This window comes from Agelaius tricolor, unplaced genomic scaffold (assembly GCF_023055355.1).
Source record: "Agelaius tricolor isolate 1412-34295 unplaced genomic scaffold, bAgeTri1.0.p SCAF_2, whole genome shotgun sequence".
NCBI lineage: Eukaryota > Metazoa > Chordata > Aves > Passeriformes > Icteridae > Agelaius > Agelaius tricolor.
In genome coordinates, this window is record NW_027269262.1 from 23,609,342 (window position 1) to 23,627,854 (window position 18,513).

The following is an 18,513-nucleotide window of genomic DNA, read 5'->3' on the forward strand; positions in this document are numbered from 1 at the left end:
AGGTGAGCGGCCCTCATGAGGCGGGCGGGCGGGCGGGCACCCCGGCCCGTGCGGCGCAGGAAAGCCAGAGCCCGCTGTCCCCCGGGGCAGGGCGGGGTGTCCCCGCGGCCTCCCGCCGGCAGGCGGCGCCCGCGGCCCTGAGGCACCGCGGCATTCCCGGTGCTTGCTCCCGTCTCGCCAGGCAGTCAGCTGGGAGTGACCCGCACACGGTTGCCTTGCCGAGCGCCGGAACTTCACGCTATTTACACATTTCAGCAAGCAGGGGCATCAGCGGTCATTGGTTGCAAATTACGTAACTTTTGTGTTCATTGCTACTCAATCCCCATCTGCTGGCTGTGTCTGTCGCTGCTCATGCTAATCAGTCCGCGGCGCGGTCCTGCCCTCCATCTGAGCCTGGGGTCCGTTCCGAGTAGGTGGCCAGTGAGTCGGAGGTCGCGGATCGCCCACTGCCGGGATTACAGTCCCCAGTTACTGCTCAGCCCCGCTGACTTTGCTTCTGGTGCCTTTCGTCCGGACAGCCCATCTATGAAAACGCCAATCACTTGTTTTTAAATTTTTAAAAGTTTAATAGTAATAAAATGGTTATAAAATTAGTAATACAATTGGAGTAATAATAATTTGGACAATTTGAATTAGGACAATATGAGACAATAGAGACAAAGAGTTACGGATGTCCGGGTACCTTTTTCTGGGCAGCACGAGCCCGAAAAAGGACACCCGTTAACAAAGGATTAACCCTTAAAACAATAGCCTGTTGCATATTCATACACCTCATACATGATGCATAAATTCCATTCAAATACAGGATTCTGTCTGGTCATCGTCAACTTCTTCCTCCAAATCCTAACAGCGCCTTCGAGGCGGGAGGAAGTTCGTTTCTTCTGATAAGAGGGCAATAAATTCTTTTTCTCTGAAAGATTTAGTTGTCCTGTGGCTGCTATCTCGCTGCAAGTCCTTTCTTTAAAAAAAAAGGTATCCTACATAGCATAGTTTGTATTTTAACATTTTTTTATAACCTAAAACTATATTTAACACACTACTTAAGAGAATTAATACAGCATTACTTTCTAACAAAACACATATAATATTCATTCTAATATTTGCGAAAATCCAATCATAAAATATGCATTTTTCACACTAACCATGCTCACAATGCAACTGATTAATCTTAACTGTCCAGCTACCGGATACTAATTTTTAAAAAATAAAAGGCAAAGCTCAACTCTGACCCCTCCGCACCCCGTGCCGGGCCGGGTGCCGCCCCCTCGGAGGCGGGAGCGCCCTCAGCGAAGGCGGCGCCGGGGCCGCCCCTCTCGGTCACGGGGCTGCGCGGTGCGGCGATGGCGGCGCCCGGCGCAGCGATGGCGGCTCCCAGCGCCGTATGGCTCGGCGGGGACCCGGTGAGGCGGCGGGGGCTGCGCGGGGCAGGGCGGCGGGGCCGGCGTGGCCGGCGTGGCGGGGCTGACCCGTGTCCCCTCACAGGTGGAGTGGGTGCTGTGCCCCTACGATGTCCATCACCGTGTTCCCCGCGCGTCGCTGGAGAGGCACGCGGCGTCCTGCCGGCTCCGCAGGATGGGATACTCCGCCGAGGAGGAGGTGGGAGCGCGGCTCGGGAAGCGGGGCACGGGGCTGGCGCTGCTGCCCCGGGCGCGCCTGGGCCGCCACCGCCGCTCGGCAGCCCCGGGCCGGGCCTTGACCGAGCCCTTTGGTTCCGCAGGCCGAGATGTACGACTCCAGCTTTTTCTACGGAAACCTGAAGGTTCCTAGCATTGCCATGGGTGAGCGGCAGCGGGGGCTCCGCCGGACGGGGCGGCACACGCGGCTGGGGCTGAGGAGGGACCCCCGGGGAGTGCAGAGGATGAGGGGCCATGGGGAGGTCCCGGGGAAGGACGGAGATGTGGGACTAAGGAGGCCGGGTCCTCACGGCAGCACAACCCCGCTGCCTTGGCAGCTGTAAGCTCCCCAAGACCTCCTGAAAACCTTCAGTGTTTCAATCAGTAGGTTAGTTTTCTCAAATTGTAATTTGCAATTTGCCTTAATTTACCGTTTTTATGCATCTATCACTGTGTAATTCTATTCTGTAGATCACTTTTATATTTTATTTTTTTCTCTGCCTGCAGATAAAGATCTACAGTTTCACATTGTTAAGCAGGCTAGAGCCCAAAGTATGAAGGAAGGTTCAGGCTACAGTGAAGGTAAGGAGCAAGAAGATACTGATGTGATTTCACCAGCCTCCTGTGGAGAGCTGCCCTTGTCTCCCTCCTTACTGCTTCCTTCATTCCTCTCATTCCACTGAGAACTGCTGTGAGGAATTTCACTTCATTTATTTTTAATATTCCTTCCCCTGCACATCTTGGAGCATGATTACTTTCTATACTTGGGGCAACTAGATGAGAGACTTTGAGTTTGTTGTGGCTGTATCTCTTATTGTCTTCAGGACTGAAAAAACCAAACAACAGGCTGGTTACTATGTTGGACTGTTTCAAGACTGAACTAAGAATTTGTATAAGAATTATGCTGGCACATTTGCAAATGTGATGTTGTCCTTTGTCACTGCTCCAGGCTCACTAATTCCTTTACATTTCATTTTTCAGTGGGTTTTGTGACCAGACAGAGGACCAGGCTAGGATGGAGTTTTTGAAGGTCAGATTTAGATCAAGCAGAAAAATATGGCTCCCTGAGGAATCTGTTGAGCTTTAGTGTATGGTTGAGAAATTACTGCAACACCTGAAAGAACACTTGCTCTCTGTAGACTTTGGTTTGTTAAACATATATAGGCAGAAGGAAAAGTAACACTGAAACTTTTCGGACAGTGAAATACAGCAGCGCTTGCTCGGACAGCTTTTCATGTTTTCTTTGTTTCTCTGGCATAGCAAATAGAGGCTTAATGGACAGTTGCTTGGAAGTGTTTTGAGCATGTGAGGTGCATTTCCTCTGAAGGGAAGTGGGAACTCATTAATTTGACACAACCACATCCAAGTAGAGAAGCAGCAGATAACCCCTTTGTGGAGTGGTTCATTGCAAAGGTGCACCAGTGAGCCACTAGATGCCAGTGTTCACTGCCCAGATTGCCCTGCAAGTTTGCCTTTCTCTGAGGTTAACACTAAAACTGGATCGGTGCTTTTCATTGTGACAACTTGGCCTGTTGTAAGGTTTGTAAAGGCTTTGGCAACAGAAACAAATGAAAAATATTTTTTCATTGTAAATTTCCTTTTTGACTTACTGTCTCAAAGGAGAAGATTTTCTTTCTTTGTTTTCTTTTTTTCAATTCTAACCATATTTAGAATATTAGCATAGCTATATTGTTGAAAAGAAAACTTTGTCTCAATCACAAGTTGTGTAATTCTTCTAAAATCACAAGCATGTAATTATCAGTGCATTTTTATGGACTTCTGTGACACTGTAAGAACAGTGCATTTTAAAAAGAGACTTCTAATTTTTGTGTTTAAATTCATTTGTTCATGGTAGAACAGTTCTGGTTTAGGTTCCAAGTACAGTAATGATGAAATCTTGTATTTTAGGTTTGTTTGAAAGTTACTGTGGTTTCTCTTCCTCTTCTTTGGTGTCATTAGTGATAGTAGGATGTGAAAGATTGCCCAGCTTCCATTGAGAGCTGAATAATCTGGAGAAGCTCTAGGTTTGCTGTTGTTGCATACCCCCTTCTTATGTGTTGGCTCTGCTGTCTGTCTGGAGATGTGTGGGATTGTGTTGGGGGAGGCAGGATTATGGAGGTCGGATCAATGGTTGCAGGAGAATTGAAAGTTTTTGACTCAAATGGTGTTCTGCTGGCAATGTCCTAGAGGATTACAGCCTGTGTCTTTGTGGAAGTCACTTAACTGCTGTTGCAGTGGATTGAGAATGGATTCATTTGTTTGGAGGCATGTGTGTTTTAACTGGGGAATGGGAAAGAAAGTGTTCAGGCAGTGTGCTTGTTTCTGTAGCTTTAAGTCAGTTATCTGATCTGGAGCACTTTGAAAGTGCCTTTGCAGTACTTTTAGCTATAAATCCCAGTGTCAGTCTGTTATAAAAGCTCTGTAGGGAAGGTGACAGTATGAGTGAGACTGATTTTCACAGTGCTTGGTTATCTAGTCTCCTAGAAGCTCTCATTCTTGTTGGCAGAACAGGTATTTTGCAACTAGCACTTTACATAACATTTTAGGAGTAAGATAAACCCACAAGTTAGAGCTGCAGCCTCTTTTGATTTAGTTTGTAAGCCAAAAGCTGAAACTCATGGGAAATTATAGAGGTTGTTTCGATCTAATCTAGTATGATTCCTTTGTGGGGTATGAAAACTGTATCTGTGTAAGCAGTCAAGAGGGGTTTTACAGCCTGAAGGGAGCTTGGGAGGGATCTTTGAGCAGTTTTCATCTTTTCAAATTAAGAAGGTTGAAACTTCTTACAGATACATAGGGGAAGGATGAAAACAGCCTAGGAGTTTACGGCATTGTTTGTTTGTTGAGCTTCTTGCTATTTTCCTGCATAATTATGCTACTTTACAAGTAACAGCTCTCTGTCCAACCTCCAGGTTCTTACTCGTTACTGCCCATAGAAGTTCCTCAAAACCACAAGCGTTTCACCTGTGACCTGACCCAAGCTGACCGCCTTGCTCTTTACGATTATGTTGTTGAGGAGACAAAGAAACAGAGGTCCAGATCCCAGATTACGGAAAATGACAGTGATCTCTTCGTGGATTTAGCAGCAAAAATCACCCAAGGTTTGAAGAATGATCTGTTGTTGAATTTATGGCTCAGAACTTTCACTTTGTCCAGTTACATGAGTTTTGTTGATAGCCAAACAGAATTGATTGTGGGGTGTTTTTTTTGTTTGTTTTTGGTTTTTTTTTTTTTTTTTTTTGTGGAGAGCATACTGTTCTTAAAAGCTACAACAAAGATCCGGGATCACAAAATGCTAGTTTGTTGTCCTTTGTGGTGTTTACCTTCTTGGAAAACCTCAGTGCTCTGCCCTTGGCACATGTATTATGGGTATCTCAGTGGATGGATCTTCTGTCTTTGCTGCAGCTGTCTCCAGGTTGATTAATGTTGCCACTGTGCTGTGCAGCTAACAGTTATTTGCTGTAAGACATGATGAGATTAAAGATTGCTTAAGAGTAAAAGCTGAACAGGAGAGGTTGGCAGTGATCCAGGTGGAGCTCTTGAGCAACATACTTTGGTGTTGGTCTGGGACCTCTCATCCCTGTTGAGTCATGCCAGTTTGTAACTACCAAGTGCAGCAAAAGCATCTGTGTCACCCTGCAGGCCCTGCTGTGCCTAGGAGGTGTGACAGTGCTTGGCATCTATGCAGGTAACTTTTTTACAGAATCTGGCTTTCTCATTCTGTTTCTTAGTGTAATACTGGCTTTGAAAACATGACTCATATTTAGAAGGCGTTTGACCAAATCACAAGCCTGTATTTTGGTGTGGATCACAGTTTGGAAACTGAGAACACATAACAGCATTTGCTTGGTGGCTTTTTACTTGTGTGTAAGCAGCCAGCAAGAAGGTTGGAGGAGGAAGCTTGAGATAAATTCACCATAGTTACTAAATACAGGAGGAGCTTGAGAAAGAGCACAGTTATTTTATGTTCCTGAGCATACAAGGCCTGTGTACTGCAGGTGCTAACACCCTGCTAATGACCATTTGTTTTACTCCCAATTTTTTGCTAGATGATAGTCAGAAAGGTCCGAAGTCCCATCTTGAAATTCTGGCTGAAATGCGAGATTACAAAAGGCGGCGACAGTCATACAGAGCTAAGAATGTTCATATAACAAAGAAGTCCTACACTGAGGTGAGATGGGAAAAAAAAGGCTTTTTTGCACAAAAGTGCTTATTATATATCAGCATAAACAATTACATATGCTTTCAAAGACAAATAATGTGTCTTTCTCTGCTTCTTGTATCCTGCTTTGTTATTGTTGCAAACTGTAGAGAAATTATTTTGGTTTGTTGCAGCAAGTTACAAATAATGAGCATTTCTAACTGCTAAGGTTTGAATATGAAAATGCCAGCAAGATATAGCTCACTATCATAAAATGGTGCTATTTAAATTTATGCTGAAACATTTTTCTGCAAATAAGACTTTCCATTCAAACATCTGATGTACAGGGTTTGGGGGAGATTTTTGTGAGGTTAGGTTTTTTTTTGAGATGTTTACAGTTTGTTTAGTGCTAGTTCAGGCACTACCATGACATGTTTGTTTTTAATATATCTTAATCTCCAGGTGATTCGGGATGTGATTGGTGTGCATATGGAAGAACTCAGCAATCAGTGGCAGGAGGAGAACAGGTTGGATAATTCAGAGATATGTGAAGGAGGGAAGTCAAAGTCTTCAGGAAGGTATGCCACAGCTGACAGCTTCTTCAGGCATGAAGCAGGTTGTAATTTTATCTTACCACCTTCTTCTAATAGCACATATCAACATTATCTGAGTCATATGCACGGTTTATTTTATACTAATTCTATTAAGTCTTGTTTGAGAAACTCTGCCTGCATGGAGGATGGAGAAAAATTAATAAGTATCTTTCTTTCAGAGGTAAGTAGGTTAGTTGCAAGTGATTCAGCTGAACAGCTAGTTTCTGGTGGAGGTGGGGGATGAATAGTGCTCCCTCTGTGCCCAAATGTGTATATATGTTGTAGCTGGTTACAGAAGGACACTTGGAAATACAAGTATACAATTTCTTACCCTTCCCTACCACATGACATGTGCTAGATATATTACACCTCAGAGTAGAGGTTTCCATAACATATTAAATATGGGGAGGCTTTACAGTTCTTATCCCTTCAAATGCTGCTGTGCTAATTGGGAGGGTGTTGTAGTATACATATTTCTGCTGTGTCAAGCAACACTGCACACCCTTCCACATGTTGGTCACTGAAGTAAACATGGAGTCATGACCTAGTGCTTGCCTATTTGTGTCTCTTCAGCAGGTCTTTGAGAGGAGAATGTTTTTGAAACACTCTAGAAAGCGACACTCTGTTACCAGCATTAAAATGAAGATGAATGGGTGGCAGAGCACTGGAACAGTCTGCCCAGGGAGATGCTGGAGTCTCCCTGTCTAGAGAAATTCAAAACCCACCTGAACAGGTTCCTGTGTAACCTGCTCTAGGTGACCCTGCCTTGGCACAGGGAGTGGATTAGATCTCCAGAGGTCCCTTCCAACCCTAACAATTCTGTGATTCTGTCAGATCAGGACTTAGGTTCTCCAGCTGTAGGTTGCAGCTTAAGGCAGGTGCTTGAAGAGTTAAAAGATTTGAAGCAAAACAGAGTGAACCCCTTCTAATGCCTCCTGTTTGACAAGCAAAGGTGTTAAGGAGCAGTGTTCATAGGAAATAACTGGATTAGAGTGCTGAGATATGCACATGGACTTTGGGCCTCTTTTGGGAGGTACTGCATTTCTTAGAGAGATAGGCTTAATAAAAGATATGTCTTTTGTCTTACATCAGTAGTATGTCACTATATTACAAAACTGGTACTGGAAGCAGTGACTGTGGAACTGTTTTTATGGATTAAAGTCACTTAAGTTTATTTTCAGAAGGGAGGACAGGCGGTCAGCTTCAGTGGACTCGCGGCAGTCTGGGGGAAGCAGTAAGGACACGGAGTGCACGAGACACAGGAGAGACACCAGCAGGAGTCCAAGTAAACGGAGGAGGAGTCGTGAGAGAGGCAAAGACAGAGACTCTCGGAGAAAAAGAGAGAGGTGAGCAGAAACAGTGACAGCTGGCTCCTGCTTCCCAATCAAGCAGCTGTAGCCATTTTCTCTGAGAACTTAGTGCAGAGGTTGAGAATGTCTCATCCAGTGAAAAAGCTAGGCTAACCTCATGTGCAGTATGACAAGTCAGTGGTATGAGGCTACTAATACTAAACAGAACATACTGTGAGATCACAAACTGTGATCCAGACTTCAGAATTTACTGACACATCTGAAAGGTGGCACTTTCTGCAGCATGCTTGCAGGGTTGCAACAGGACTATAACAGGCTTTTGATTTTACTCCTTGAGCAGTATGGTTAAAGGGACAGCATGTTTCTCATCCACAACTAAGTGCCTGTCATGTCTAGTGATGATTTCTGCTCTAGTTTGCTCTAGACCTTAATAAATAGTATTATTAACCTTTCCACATTAGATGCTTCAAAACAATGCTGTTGCTCTTCAGTACATCTGGACATACAATTTAGCAAAAGAAAACAAATCTAGGCCACAGCTTGTAATACCATCAACAAAGTTGATATTTGCATCTGCAGGACCACAGGTGTGCTGGACCTGTGTTTGAGCAGACATGATAGGGACTGTTGTGCAGAAGAAATGCTGCCTTGTCCCTTGTGTTTGGGTAAATGCATTACATAACTGCATGGATGGCAATGATGGCTTGTCTCAAAGCTGGCTTCATTACACCATGACGCCATTCATCCTAAACTTATTGCCACTCTGGCACTGCATGACAAGGCTTGATTAAAGCAGCACGGAAAATAAACTGTCTACAAGCAGTTTACTTTCTTTCCTTAGAGGAGGACATGGCTACATTTAATGAGAGCTTGCCATTTTCCAAGTTTTTTTCTCTTCAGACTCTCACTCTGAGCCTAACAGCCCACACAATGTTTATGTTTTTGTTTCAGGGATGAAGACAAGTATTACAATCATAAAAGAAGAAAGTAGGAACAAGAACCTGATGATTTTGTTTGTCAGCTGTTCAAAACATAACTTCCACAAGAACTATTGTTACTGCTGTTTTGCCCAAGACTGTAAAGGTGTGCACATAATATTGACCTGTGCTGCATGGAGACGAAAAAGTGCTACAGTTTGTCAGGATGGAAGCAGTGTATTTCAGATAATGTGTAAATCTGTAACATTTACACATCTGTTAATAAATTATATTGATCTGTCATGTATTTGAGTTATTCTCACAAGGCTAAAGAATAAAATTTATGAGAGGCTGTACTTACTGGCCTTCCTGCCCCATAAGTAGTGGATATAGAACAGAGCTAATGCCTGGAGTCCAGATCAGTTACAAACAGGGAAGGCATGAAGAGAGCTCCCTCTCCTACCTACCAGTGTTACCTCTAGGTGACATTGCCTACTTACAGCATCTACCAGAGGGCACATTTCAGAGTTCTCCAACAGGATAAAACATCTTCAATTGCCGCTGGTGTTAAATGGACAATAACACAAAAGTTAGTGTTCCCAAGCTCATGCTCAAAGAAAATGCAGAACAATATAATCTGGCAAAGGTGATGAGAATGTAGCTCTCCACAGAAGCTAGGGGGGAGGCACCAAGGACAGTTGGAGTATTGCTGAGTACCATATTCAAACAGCAGGTGCATTTCCTTTCAGCAGCTAACACACACGTGTTTGTGATAGAGGTTGCTAAAACAGACTTAAAACATGCAGGTAGATATTAAGGATGTACTGTTCTGTTAATTCCTCACACAATCTACTTCAGCAAGGTCAGTCACCATCAGCCAAGCTTCTTGCTTCAGCAAAGTAAACAACTATAAGAACAAGATCCATCTTTCCTAAAATACTTCTGTTTGTTCAATGTGCCAAGAAAGGGCACTTCATGTTGCTCGTGGTTGTGGCCTTCTCAGTCAAAGGGAATCTTTCCAGTTTTACCGTAGCCTCTAGTATCCTCTTTCATATCTCAGTTGTTTCTGCAATTAAGTGTGATTATCTGTCAGTAAATATTTGGTCTAGTTTTGATGGATTTCGGCTTCTATACCTGCTACAGCAGTTAAACCAAACAACTCTATGTAAGGTATTCCTTGCCTGCGTGATAAATGCAGTAGCTTTACCTGTCAGAAAACAAAACATATTTTAAAAGATCTTTATTTAGACAAGTTTATCCAAAAATGAAAAAAGGTATTTAAGTTCTAAAAGGCTTCTAATTAGAGGGAAAACAATATGGAACCACTGCAGTCCTTGCATTGGTTCTGTCTACCAGCTCAGCCACAGGGTTCTCATTAAGTTCTTTCAGTAGGGTCTGGTAAAACAGTTTAAATAGAGCATGTCCTGGCACACAAGCTGTATTTGTGCCAGAGTCAAAACGAAGTGAGAGCTACCAGAAGCATAATGAGAAATGCTCCAGTTACACCTGCCCTGGCTTAACTCAATTCCATGTTTTACTTAATCAGTTATCAAATGTAGGTAGGAAGCTCGGTAACAGAACAACTTTTGCTCAATTCAATATCAGCAGATGAGCGAAGGGGTCGCTCCCTAGGGGTGGCCATCAGTGTCTGAGAGGTTGGAGAACAATATAACCATGTATTATTCAATGAACATCCCCTGAAGGGCCATCTCAAGAGCAGGATAAAGAAAAGGAAATGCCAGAGAAGAGGATCATGTTGTTCTGAAATGTAAATTATGGTACTTTGAACACAAATTATTTTCTTGAACTTATTTATTCCTTCTTTTATTTTTCTTCTCACCTCATGCTGAAGAGTAGGGTTGGTAAGGTTGATCAATAAAATATGAAGGAGTATGGCAGGAAGTGTCTGATGAGTACCATGCCAGAGTGTTTGTCCCTGGAAAGGAAAAAACCAAAATTTTTAAATGGCACTTTCACGTGGTAAATCCTAGTGTGTTGGTAAAGATACAATTTAGGGCTATATGAAATGCAATAAAAAGGGGATTTATGATTTGTTAAATCAAAGAAACAGCCCAGAAAATGCTGCTGGTCCCAGAAGCAGGAATATGCAGATGTTACAAGTCTGTATATAATAGCTTCCTACAGGGAAAATTATACCACCCTGCAAAGATTTCAATATTTCAGAGAAAGATGGATAAATAACAGTTTATCTTTTAACAGTGTAAATGCTGAAGTTGACAAAAAATAACTATATTTTTGATACAATCTTAGTCAATCCTTACTCCTGACATCATGGCTATGCCCAGAAGAAGATGGACTATTCACCTGAAATTAAAGGCCTATGGAGAACCCAGAGGCAATCGAGACAATAAAATTCCTTGCACAGATTTTTACTTACGCTTTTTCTTTAATTTCATGGAGGAATGCATTAGTTTCTGTCTCTGATATCTCTCCATCAATGCTGGCCAAATACAAATAAAGGAACGAGAATGTTTCGAAGGGGATTCGAGCTGCTCCACCTTCTGGGTCTCTTGTTAGGATCTCACAGGCCTGTTTCATTGAACTCAGCAAGGACTGCAGGGTTCCAGCAAGAAATGAAAGGAAAAGTATCAGAGCCATGAACATCCTTGCATATCATGGCAAAATTCACATTGAAAGCCATTAAAAGGGAGGGTACATGAAATAAAGGTATCATCGTTGCCTAGCTTCAAACCCCAAATTTACTCTCTAGTGCAGGCCCAAGGATGGAAACAATAATGTAGTTCTAGTAGAGGCCAGAGTAAAAAATACCAGAATCTTGTGATGGTTAAAGATTGCATAGGGTAATCTGAGCTCTCTCTCCATTAGGGCCAAATAGCTCTGTTCTGCTACTGTAAAAGCTCCAACATCACTGTATCTAGTAAAAGATCTTTTTGTGTGTGTGTGTATCACCTCAATGGCTCTAAATGAATTCTCAGCAGCAGTTAAGATAGATAAGTCTACAATCCTCAGAAAATAAATATAGGTTTGGTGATTTTATTATGATATTATATTACATAATTTTTAGATTATATTTTGGCTGATAATTACTGTTTCCCCTATCTCTATGCAAGTAGAGATAACAGACAGTAGAAAAAGCACTGAGGCAAAGGCATTTAAAGAATATTTCAGTTTAGTCAATGGCCAATAACATCCGAGTTACCTTTAAAACACATGCCTCAAATTATTAGTTCCAAATATACTTTGAAAAAAATACTTCCTTTAATATGGTGTTGACAATCCAGTGCCTTATGCATGCTGAGCTATATTGGGAAAAGTGTTGAAAATTTCAGCATTGAGTTTCATTCAAAGACTGATTGGATGCCATTAAAGAAACAAACAAGTAAAACCACATGCGCCATATATATCCAAAATATAAAAGCACAAAACCAAACCCACACAGGCTTTCTTCCACCTAAGTCTTAATATTTTTCACTGCAACTTTTTCAAAATTTACTCATACATTTTCATTAACAAGCAAGCAATGTCTATGTAAAAAGATAGTATTTCCTACCAGCAGAATAGCACTATTTAAAATAAATACTGTATCTGTTTAGGATCTAGAACACATGCCAGAGAAATGTCATTTTATAATCCTTTACCAGTTTTACTTAATGCATCTCCTCCCCTGGAAGGCTTCTCAGGGAAAAGACAGGCAGCTGACTCTATGATGCCAACTCTACATTTTGCATTTGGCTACCCCTCTACTGTCCTTTCTGGTCCTGCCACCTGATTCTGCCACGGTCCCTCTCACAACACAGCAAAGTTATTCATATCCATTTTGCCAACCTTGGAAGACAATTTAACAGGCTACCTGTGTGGTCATTTCTCCTTTTGTAAAGGCTTTTATAAAAATGTATTGATGCTTTACAAAAAAGATATTTCAGACTGGTGCTCTTAAGAAGTTCATATTTGTCTACTCTTGTATCTCAACCATGACCCTGTTTGACTGTGAACACAATTTAAAGCTGCAGGAAATTAATGTAAATTTCTCATGTATGTCTTTCTCTCCGGTTTAGGAAACTCAGATCTAGGTTTCATTATGTAGTATTGAAATCAAATAATTCACTTAATATCCAAAAGGATGGTGAGATGGTGAATTTTAGTCTGTCTAGCTCCATTAGAATGATGTTCCTGTGACTCCATTTTTAGTTTTGGTTTATTTGGGTTTTTTTGCAGGAAAGAGTGGTTGTTTTTTTTTTAGATAAGTAATGTTGCTGTTACTATTTTTAAATGAAGAAAAGAGCCCAGATGACAAGATTATTTTGGGAGGGAGACTGGAACCAAGAAATACAAATTTGAAATAAAGACAGACAGACAGATGGACAGACAGATGGATAAATAGACAGACAATTGCACACTTGCATCGCCAGGCCAGGTTAACATTCAGGCCTTCTAGATATTGCAACATTCACAAAAATTATTTCACATATATTTTCTTTTTAGTACCTCTTCTTCCCTACTGTAGAAATCATTAGAAGTATTATACTTTACAAGAACATCAGCTTAATGCATTTTATAATCTTTCATTCTGTTGAAATGCTCTGCTGAGATTTTATTACTGACATTAAAAGAATTAAGTGCAGATGTAGTAACATTAAGTGCTGCTGAGAAAATTTAATTGGCTACACAAACAATTAAAAATTGGTTCTTTAATTTCTCTCTTCAGTTCTCCTTCATGGATATTGACACTGATGCCATGAGCATCATTCCTCCATCATCCTCTCTCACACAGTACAAGCTCCCTGCAGACACACTTGCTCTTCCACCGAGGACTTAGCCATCCTTCTGGTTAAGTTCCCCAGACCAAAATCCGATGGACAACGGAAGTAAACACTCAAGCCACTTTACCAGCTGCTGCAAAAGCAATCACCATTCCTCAAATCCATCTGCATTAATTGTTCTATGGTCTATCTTGCATATGGATCCCAGGCAACCCCTTGTGTTTGGATATGAGGGCTCCAGCTGTGAACGTACCCCACCAAGCACGCTGCACCCAAGTGCCAGAAACTTCATCCATTCCACCTCCTCGCCAAAACTGTCCAATTGCAGGATAGCTTCCAGCTGCTCCTCTGGCAAGCCCAAATGCTTCCATTTTTCCCTCAGTTCTGCAATGGCCACCATGTCTTTGGAAGAAAGCTTTGAACAAAATCATGGTACCACAATAAGAACTCTGAAAACCAGAACGAATTTAAGAACACTGTCTCCCCAGAATACTTCAAATACTTGACAGTCTCTCTCCCCAGCCATCTCCAACACATCAGCATTCCTCAATAGCATTGTGCATTTGATAAAGAACAGCTTGTACCTGTTTGTGCAAGACCTTAAGGAGTCCTGGGGTCAAACCAGCATCTTTTTTTCCTGTTGTTAATGGCATTTCGAGCCTCTCCTTCACAGGAAGGGGTTCACCTTTAGATAAGGCTGAAAAATACCTAAGTGAATGGAAAGAGCAACACACCTCAATGCCCATGGCCATTACAAACTGCACAGAAGTAAATTCTCTTACAGTTCAGTGTAAGAGTCTGCAGGCTCCCCCACAGGAGCGGCAGCAACTGGTAAGCTGCCTACATGCACAACTCCCATATTCCTGTGCCCAAAACCCACAATCTTTAGACTTTACTTGCCCCTTTTCATTACACTTTAATAATTCTTAAGGCATTTAACTTATTTTGTGCATGATATATTCAGTTCTTTTAATTGATGAACCCGAGGATTTATCTATTTAACATTCCCCTCGTGGACTACTCAAAATGTACACCTGCCTATTCACATTGCAATTCTCTTCTCAGTATTTCTGCTATTTCTGTCCACTCCAAACTAAAACTTAAGAGCAGAGCATAAAGGGCATTGGATGCACATCCTTTTAATTATAAGGCTGTCAACCTTAAGAACTGCCTCTGCCTTAACTGGCCAACAAACTGAATTGTGCAAGGAAAACTCAGTTTTTATTCAGGTGCATCTAATTTACAAGCTTCTCCACCTGTCCTGCCTCATCTGCCCTGGTCTTCCCTGTCCATGTTCAGGCTATCCCCTGCTGTGCTAAAATACAGCTAAAATACAGCAGGCAGCACTCCAGAACTGAATTAGTGTGACTATAGAAACAGATGCACAGTACACATGCACAGATAACACCCGGCCTATTTTTCAGCCAGATCCAGTTCCTCATCTGATGATTCACAGGCACAAGCACTACAACAGCAGCAGCACGTGTGAAGCCACAGCTTTGCTCTGCGTTGTACGGCTCCCAGGGACAGATCTTGCTCTGCCAGGTCGGGAGCATGCCCCAGAGAGAGGGGCTGCGATGGGCAGCCGCAGGAGGATCGCAGCAGACGCGCTGCCACCTGCGGGGCTGCCCCCGTCTGCTGCTGCCGTGCTCAGGCAGAGCTCGGGGCTGCCCCTGCTCCTGCAGCGCCAGTCCCAGCAGGCTCCGGCTACACACGTAGCCGCACCTCACCTCCACCACATTCCTAAGAAACGCCACACCATTGTAAGGTGGTCCTGCTGGCTTCCTCCAACACTGCAGCGGTAACAATTCAGCTTCGGATTATTTTCTTTCTAACAGACAAGCCGGACTCCAGCCTGGCTGTGTTAACAGCCTCCCCTCCCTCACAGGGTGCAGAAGTTTTGCAAGTCCCCCCAGCTGAGAACATCTCACAGACGCCTTTCAAGAGCTTGCCCACACAAACCATAGGGCAGGAAAAAAATATAGTGAGCAGGTGAGTAAAAGAAACAAAATGTTAAATGAGAAACATTTAAACATCTAAATCAACTTTATAGCAAGAGATTTATTATGCCGATTATCACTTCAAAGGTGCAATTTTTCAGGCACTTTTCCCAGAAAGAAAGAAGAGAAATCTAACCAGGCTTAAGAATTAGAAAGCTAATGTCTATTTTTTCCTTTAAATTCCAAGAACTGAATCTCAGATGAGAGAAGAAAAACCAAACCAAACCAAATCAAACCAAACCAAAAGGAAAAAAGAGTTGGTCTTTCAGATAGAAAGACTAATAACAAAAATAAAATTAAGATGCATTTTTCTGTATGGAAATCCAGCTATTTCAGAAGTAAGCCAGCCCTAAACCTCAAGGAAACAGAAAAGAAATAAAATAAATAAAATTTTTAAAAGGCTTACATGCTGCATTACTACACAGAAGTGTATATGTAATGTATATGCTGATGCAATATTCAAAACTGTGTCCACTATACAATAAAGAGGAGAGTGAGGTTTTGAGGGCCCATATGTAGAGCTCTCTGTTGTTAGGTGAACATCATACTTACGCAGCTGCCCACTGCAAAACATCAAAAGGCTGAGTCCTAATAGCAGCTTTAGTAAATTGCTTCAGAATATCGGGTAGCTCCGGGGGGATTTTGATCTGCTGAGCACAGAACATGGTTTCTGGAAGAGGCATGGTGTCCAGTCACAACGACCTGAAAGAAATAAAACAGCAGTTCACAGATGCAGATGTGAATGAAAAGCTGTGTGTGCACATGGGAGTGAATAGTGCCTGACCCCAGATTTTCTCCTGTCCTACTTGACAGCTAGGGCTTCTGGGGTGCTGACAGATTTGGAAGGGTAAATAGACAAAGCCCCGTGTGGCTCTAGGATCTAAAAACCTTTATGGCTACACCAAGTAAAACACATCAACTTGGGCACCAATCACAGGAGGGTGAGAACTACTGCTTTAACAGGTGACTTCAGACAGTTTTAAACTGATTTTTCTCCTCAAACCTACCACAACGAAAATTTGTAAAATGGGCAGTCCAGACAAGTCACACCACACATGCCAACATGAAAGGTATCTACACTGACAACTCACTACTGCATGCCAAGGAAAATCTTGGCATTTTTGTACAGATACCAGAATACGCAGATGAGCAAGTCTGTACTGTGTTTATGTATTCAAAAATGCTGTGGCAAAAAGTTACTAATTTGTGCTCGTGACAGACTTTACTCCAAACAATTACAGTGACGAACAAAACATTCATGTGCGCTGCAAGCACATATCACACTTTGCTCATACAGCTCTACAGGTGTATCTGTCTCATTCAGGATTTAACTCATTTGTTGCAAGGAATCCTGTTCCCCAGGATCCAAAAGAAGGGACAGAGATAGGCTATTGTACGGTTCTTCTCCCATAGCAATGGAGCGCATTCAGTGGGAAACTCTTCTCATCATTTCCAGGACAAACTATGGCATGCTTAAGTTGATTTAGCAACAGGAACCTAAGATGGTTAGTTGTTTGCAGAAAGGAGGAGCAGTAAAAGCAACAGCATTAAGAAAGTAATCAGGAATCACGTAACAGAATCCTCTATCCCTTTAGACTTTTTAAAGATAAGAGTATCTGGCAGGTGGCTTTCTCACAATTATTTTCCTGTAGCAGGAAAGAAAAAAATTAAAAGTCAGAGATAGAGCAATGGAACTGCTGTGGCTCAAGGCTCCTTTGAGGATCAAGCCATATTTAGAGCTTTATTTATGGAGAAATACAGACGGGGTACAGCATCTTCATCACTCCAATGCAGGCAATTTGCATCAGAAACAAACTTCAAAGTGCACATTTAATTACCACATTGGTCACGCACTTTCAGTAATGATTCAAAAACACAGCTCTAGCCAAGGAACAGAAGCTGAAGGCAAAAAAGCTGAGAATTTCAGGACAACAGAAAAACTCTGAGGAAGGAATACAGCTGTGTGTGCATGTACCCTAGGGAAGTAGTCAAATAAAAGAATAAAAATAAAATCAGGAAAAAAAATGCATTGCAAGAGCTGCTTTTCTACAGTAAGCCATTAATCACAGAAGGGCAGAGGTGGCCAGAGACTTCTTGGAGGTCAGCTGGTCTGAACCCCTGCACAACCTATGAGCAAGGTGCCAAAGATTGATGTGCAGGTGTGTTCCAAGAATCTCCAAGGATGGAGGCTCCACACTCCTGCGGGCAACTTGTGCCAGTGCTTGGTCACCCTCACAGGGAAAGAAAGTTTCCTGATGTTCAGAGGGAACCTCCTGCACATATATACGTACCTAATGGTCAAAAAAAAACACAGCTAGGTCAGGCAGCCTCTGCACCCCTTCACCATGGGTTACTCTCGCTAGAGACAAAGAGCAGCTCACCGCTTTCACTTCCTCTATCTAGTTAGCTCTAATTTTCTATTTTTTTCCTTCCACGCCCCCCAAGCCAGCCCCAGGTGTTCTGAAAACAAGGCCAAGGCGTGTCCACACGCAGATGGGACCGGCCGAGCCCGGGCTGCCCGCGGCCCGTCCGCCCCGAGCTGCGGGGAGGCACCGCGGGCGGGCAGCGGCCCCTCGCAGGCCGGAGGGAGCCCCAGGGCCGCCCACGGCCCCAGCGCCCCGGAGACCCCCGCGGAGGCCGCGCCGGGGCTCGGGGAAGGCCCGGACGCGGCTCCTCACCTGCCCCGCTCCGGGCCCCGCTGCCCCGGCAACGCGGAGGGACCGGCCGGGGCGGGGCAAAACTTGATGGCGGCGAGCTTTAAAGGGCAACAGCAGCACCTGCTCTTTGTACAGACTTTGGAAAAGGCCCAAACCATGGGTGAGGAGACTGAATGTAAAGTTACGAACTTTACTTTCGTAAAGTCACAGACGCAGCAGGGTGGGTCGGAGTAGGCTGGAGGGCACAGCGGCGGGACATGAGCCAGCAGTGGGCCCAGGTGGCCAAAAAGGCCCGTGGTATCCGGCCTGTAACAGCAGTAGTGTTGCCAGCAGGATGGGTGAAGTGATTCTTCCCCTGTACACGGCCCTGCTGAGGCTACACCTCGAATCCTGTGTCCTCTCAATTCAGGGAGGAACTGGAGGATGCCGCAGGGAAGGGTGACAAAGCTGGACAAGAGCCTGGAGCACAAGTCCTATGAGGAACAGCTGGGGAAGGTAGGTTGTTTAGCCTGGAGAAGAGTCGTCTCAGGCGTAACCTTA

At 43.4% G+C, this 18,513-nt stretch overlaps 2 protein-coding genes across 8 annotated transcripts; one reads left to right on the top strand and one right to left on the bottom strand.

The window, feature by feature from the left end:
- Positions 1 to 1,262: 1,262 nt before the first annotated feature.
- Positions 1,263 to 8,931, top strand: SNRNP48 (small nuclear ribonucleoprotein U11/U12 subunit 48). Of its 5 annotated transcripts, none has more exons than XM_071454289.1 (9): positions 1,263 to 1,400; positions 1,483 to 1,596; positions 1,718 to 1,778; positions 2,121 to 2,195; positions 4,526 to 4,714; positions 5,663 to 5,784; positions 6,217 to 6,370; positions 7,529 to 7,693; positions 8,609 to 8,931. In XM_071454289.1, exons 1-9 carry the CDS (start codon positions 1,341 to 1,343, stop codon positions 8,884 to 8,886), a joined length of 1,218 nt encoding a protein of 405 aa, XP_071310390.1. In that variant the 5' UTR covers positions 1,263 to 1,340; the 3' UTR covers positions 8,887 to 8,931. The 5 variants fall into 5 exon arrangements, with proteins under 5 accessions (XP_071310390.1, XP_071310399.1, XP_071310419.1 ...); XM_071454298.1 differs by having other exon boundaries at positions 7,532 to 7,693; XM_071454318.1 differs by having other exon boundaries at positions 6,217 to 6,332; positions 7,532 to 7,693; positions 8,609 to 8,875.
- A 357-nt stretch (positions 8,932 to 9,288) lies between these two features.
- Positions 9,289 to 18,053, bottom strand: ROPN1L (rhophilin associated tail protein 1 like). Of its 3 annotated transcripts, none has more exons than XM_071454363.1 (7): positions 17,995 to 18,053; positions 15,869 to 16,018; positions 13,901 to 14,024; positions 13,570 to 13,731; positions 10,973 to 11,148; positions 10,415 to 10,510; positions 9,289 to 9,640 (listed from the first exon to the last, which is right to left on the bottom strand). In XM_071454363.1, exons 2-6 carry the CDS (start codon positions 15,997 to 15,999, stop codon positions 10,447 to 10,449), a joined length of 657 nt encoding a protein of 218 aa, XP_071310464.1. In that variant the 5' UTR covers positions 16,000 to 16,018; positions 17,995 to 18,053; the 3' UTR covers positions 9,289 to 9,640; positions 10,415 to 10,446. The 3 variants fall into 3 exon arrangements, with proteins under 3 accessions (XP_071310464.1, XP_071310442.1, XP_071310453.1); XM_071454341.1 differs by having other exon boundaries at positions 9,289 to 9,781; XM_071454352.1 differs by lacking the exon at positions 17,995 to 18,053 and adding an exon at positions 17,608 to 17,986 and having other exon boundaries at positions 9,289 to 9,781.
- Between the last annotated feature and the right edge of the window lie 460 nt (positions 18,054 to 18,513).

Bases quoted from the DNA above. Each gene is read 5' to 3' on its own strand.
- SNRNP48 (XM_071454289.1), top strand. From the start codon at position 1,341: ATGGCGGCGCCCGGCGCAGCGATGGCGGCTCCCAGCGCCGTATGGCTC. The intron at 1,779-2,120 runs GTGAGCGGCAGC...CTCTGCCTGCAG, and splicing joins GGTTCCTAGCATTGCCATGG to ATAAAGATCTACAGTTTCAC. The intron at 2,196-4,525 runs GTAAGGAGCAAG...TCCAACCTCCAG, and splicing joins AGGTTCAGGCTACAGTGAAG to GTTCTTACTCGTTACTGCCC.
- ROPN1L (XM_071454363.1), bottom strand. From the start codon at position 15,999: ATGCCTCTTCCAGAAACCATGTTCTGTGCTCAGCAGATCAAAATCCCC. The intron at 14,025-15,868 runs GTAAGTATGATG...CCATTCACTTAG, and splicing joins GTTTTGCAGTGGGCAGCTGC to GTATTTTTCAGCCTTATCTA. The intron at 11,149-13,569 runs GTACGTTCACAG...GGAACCCTGCAG, and splicing joins GGTGCAGCGTGCTTGGTGGG to TCCTTGCTGAGTTCAATGAA.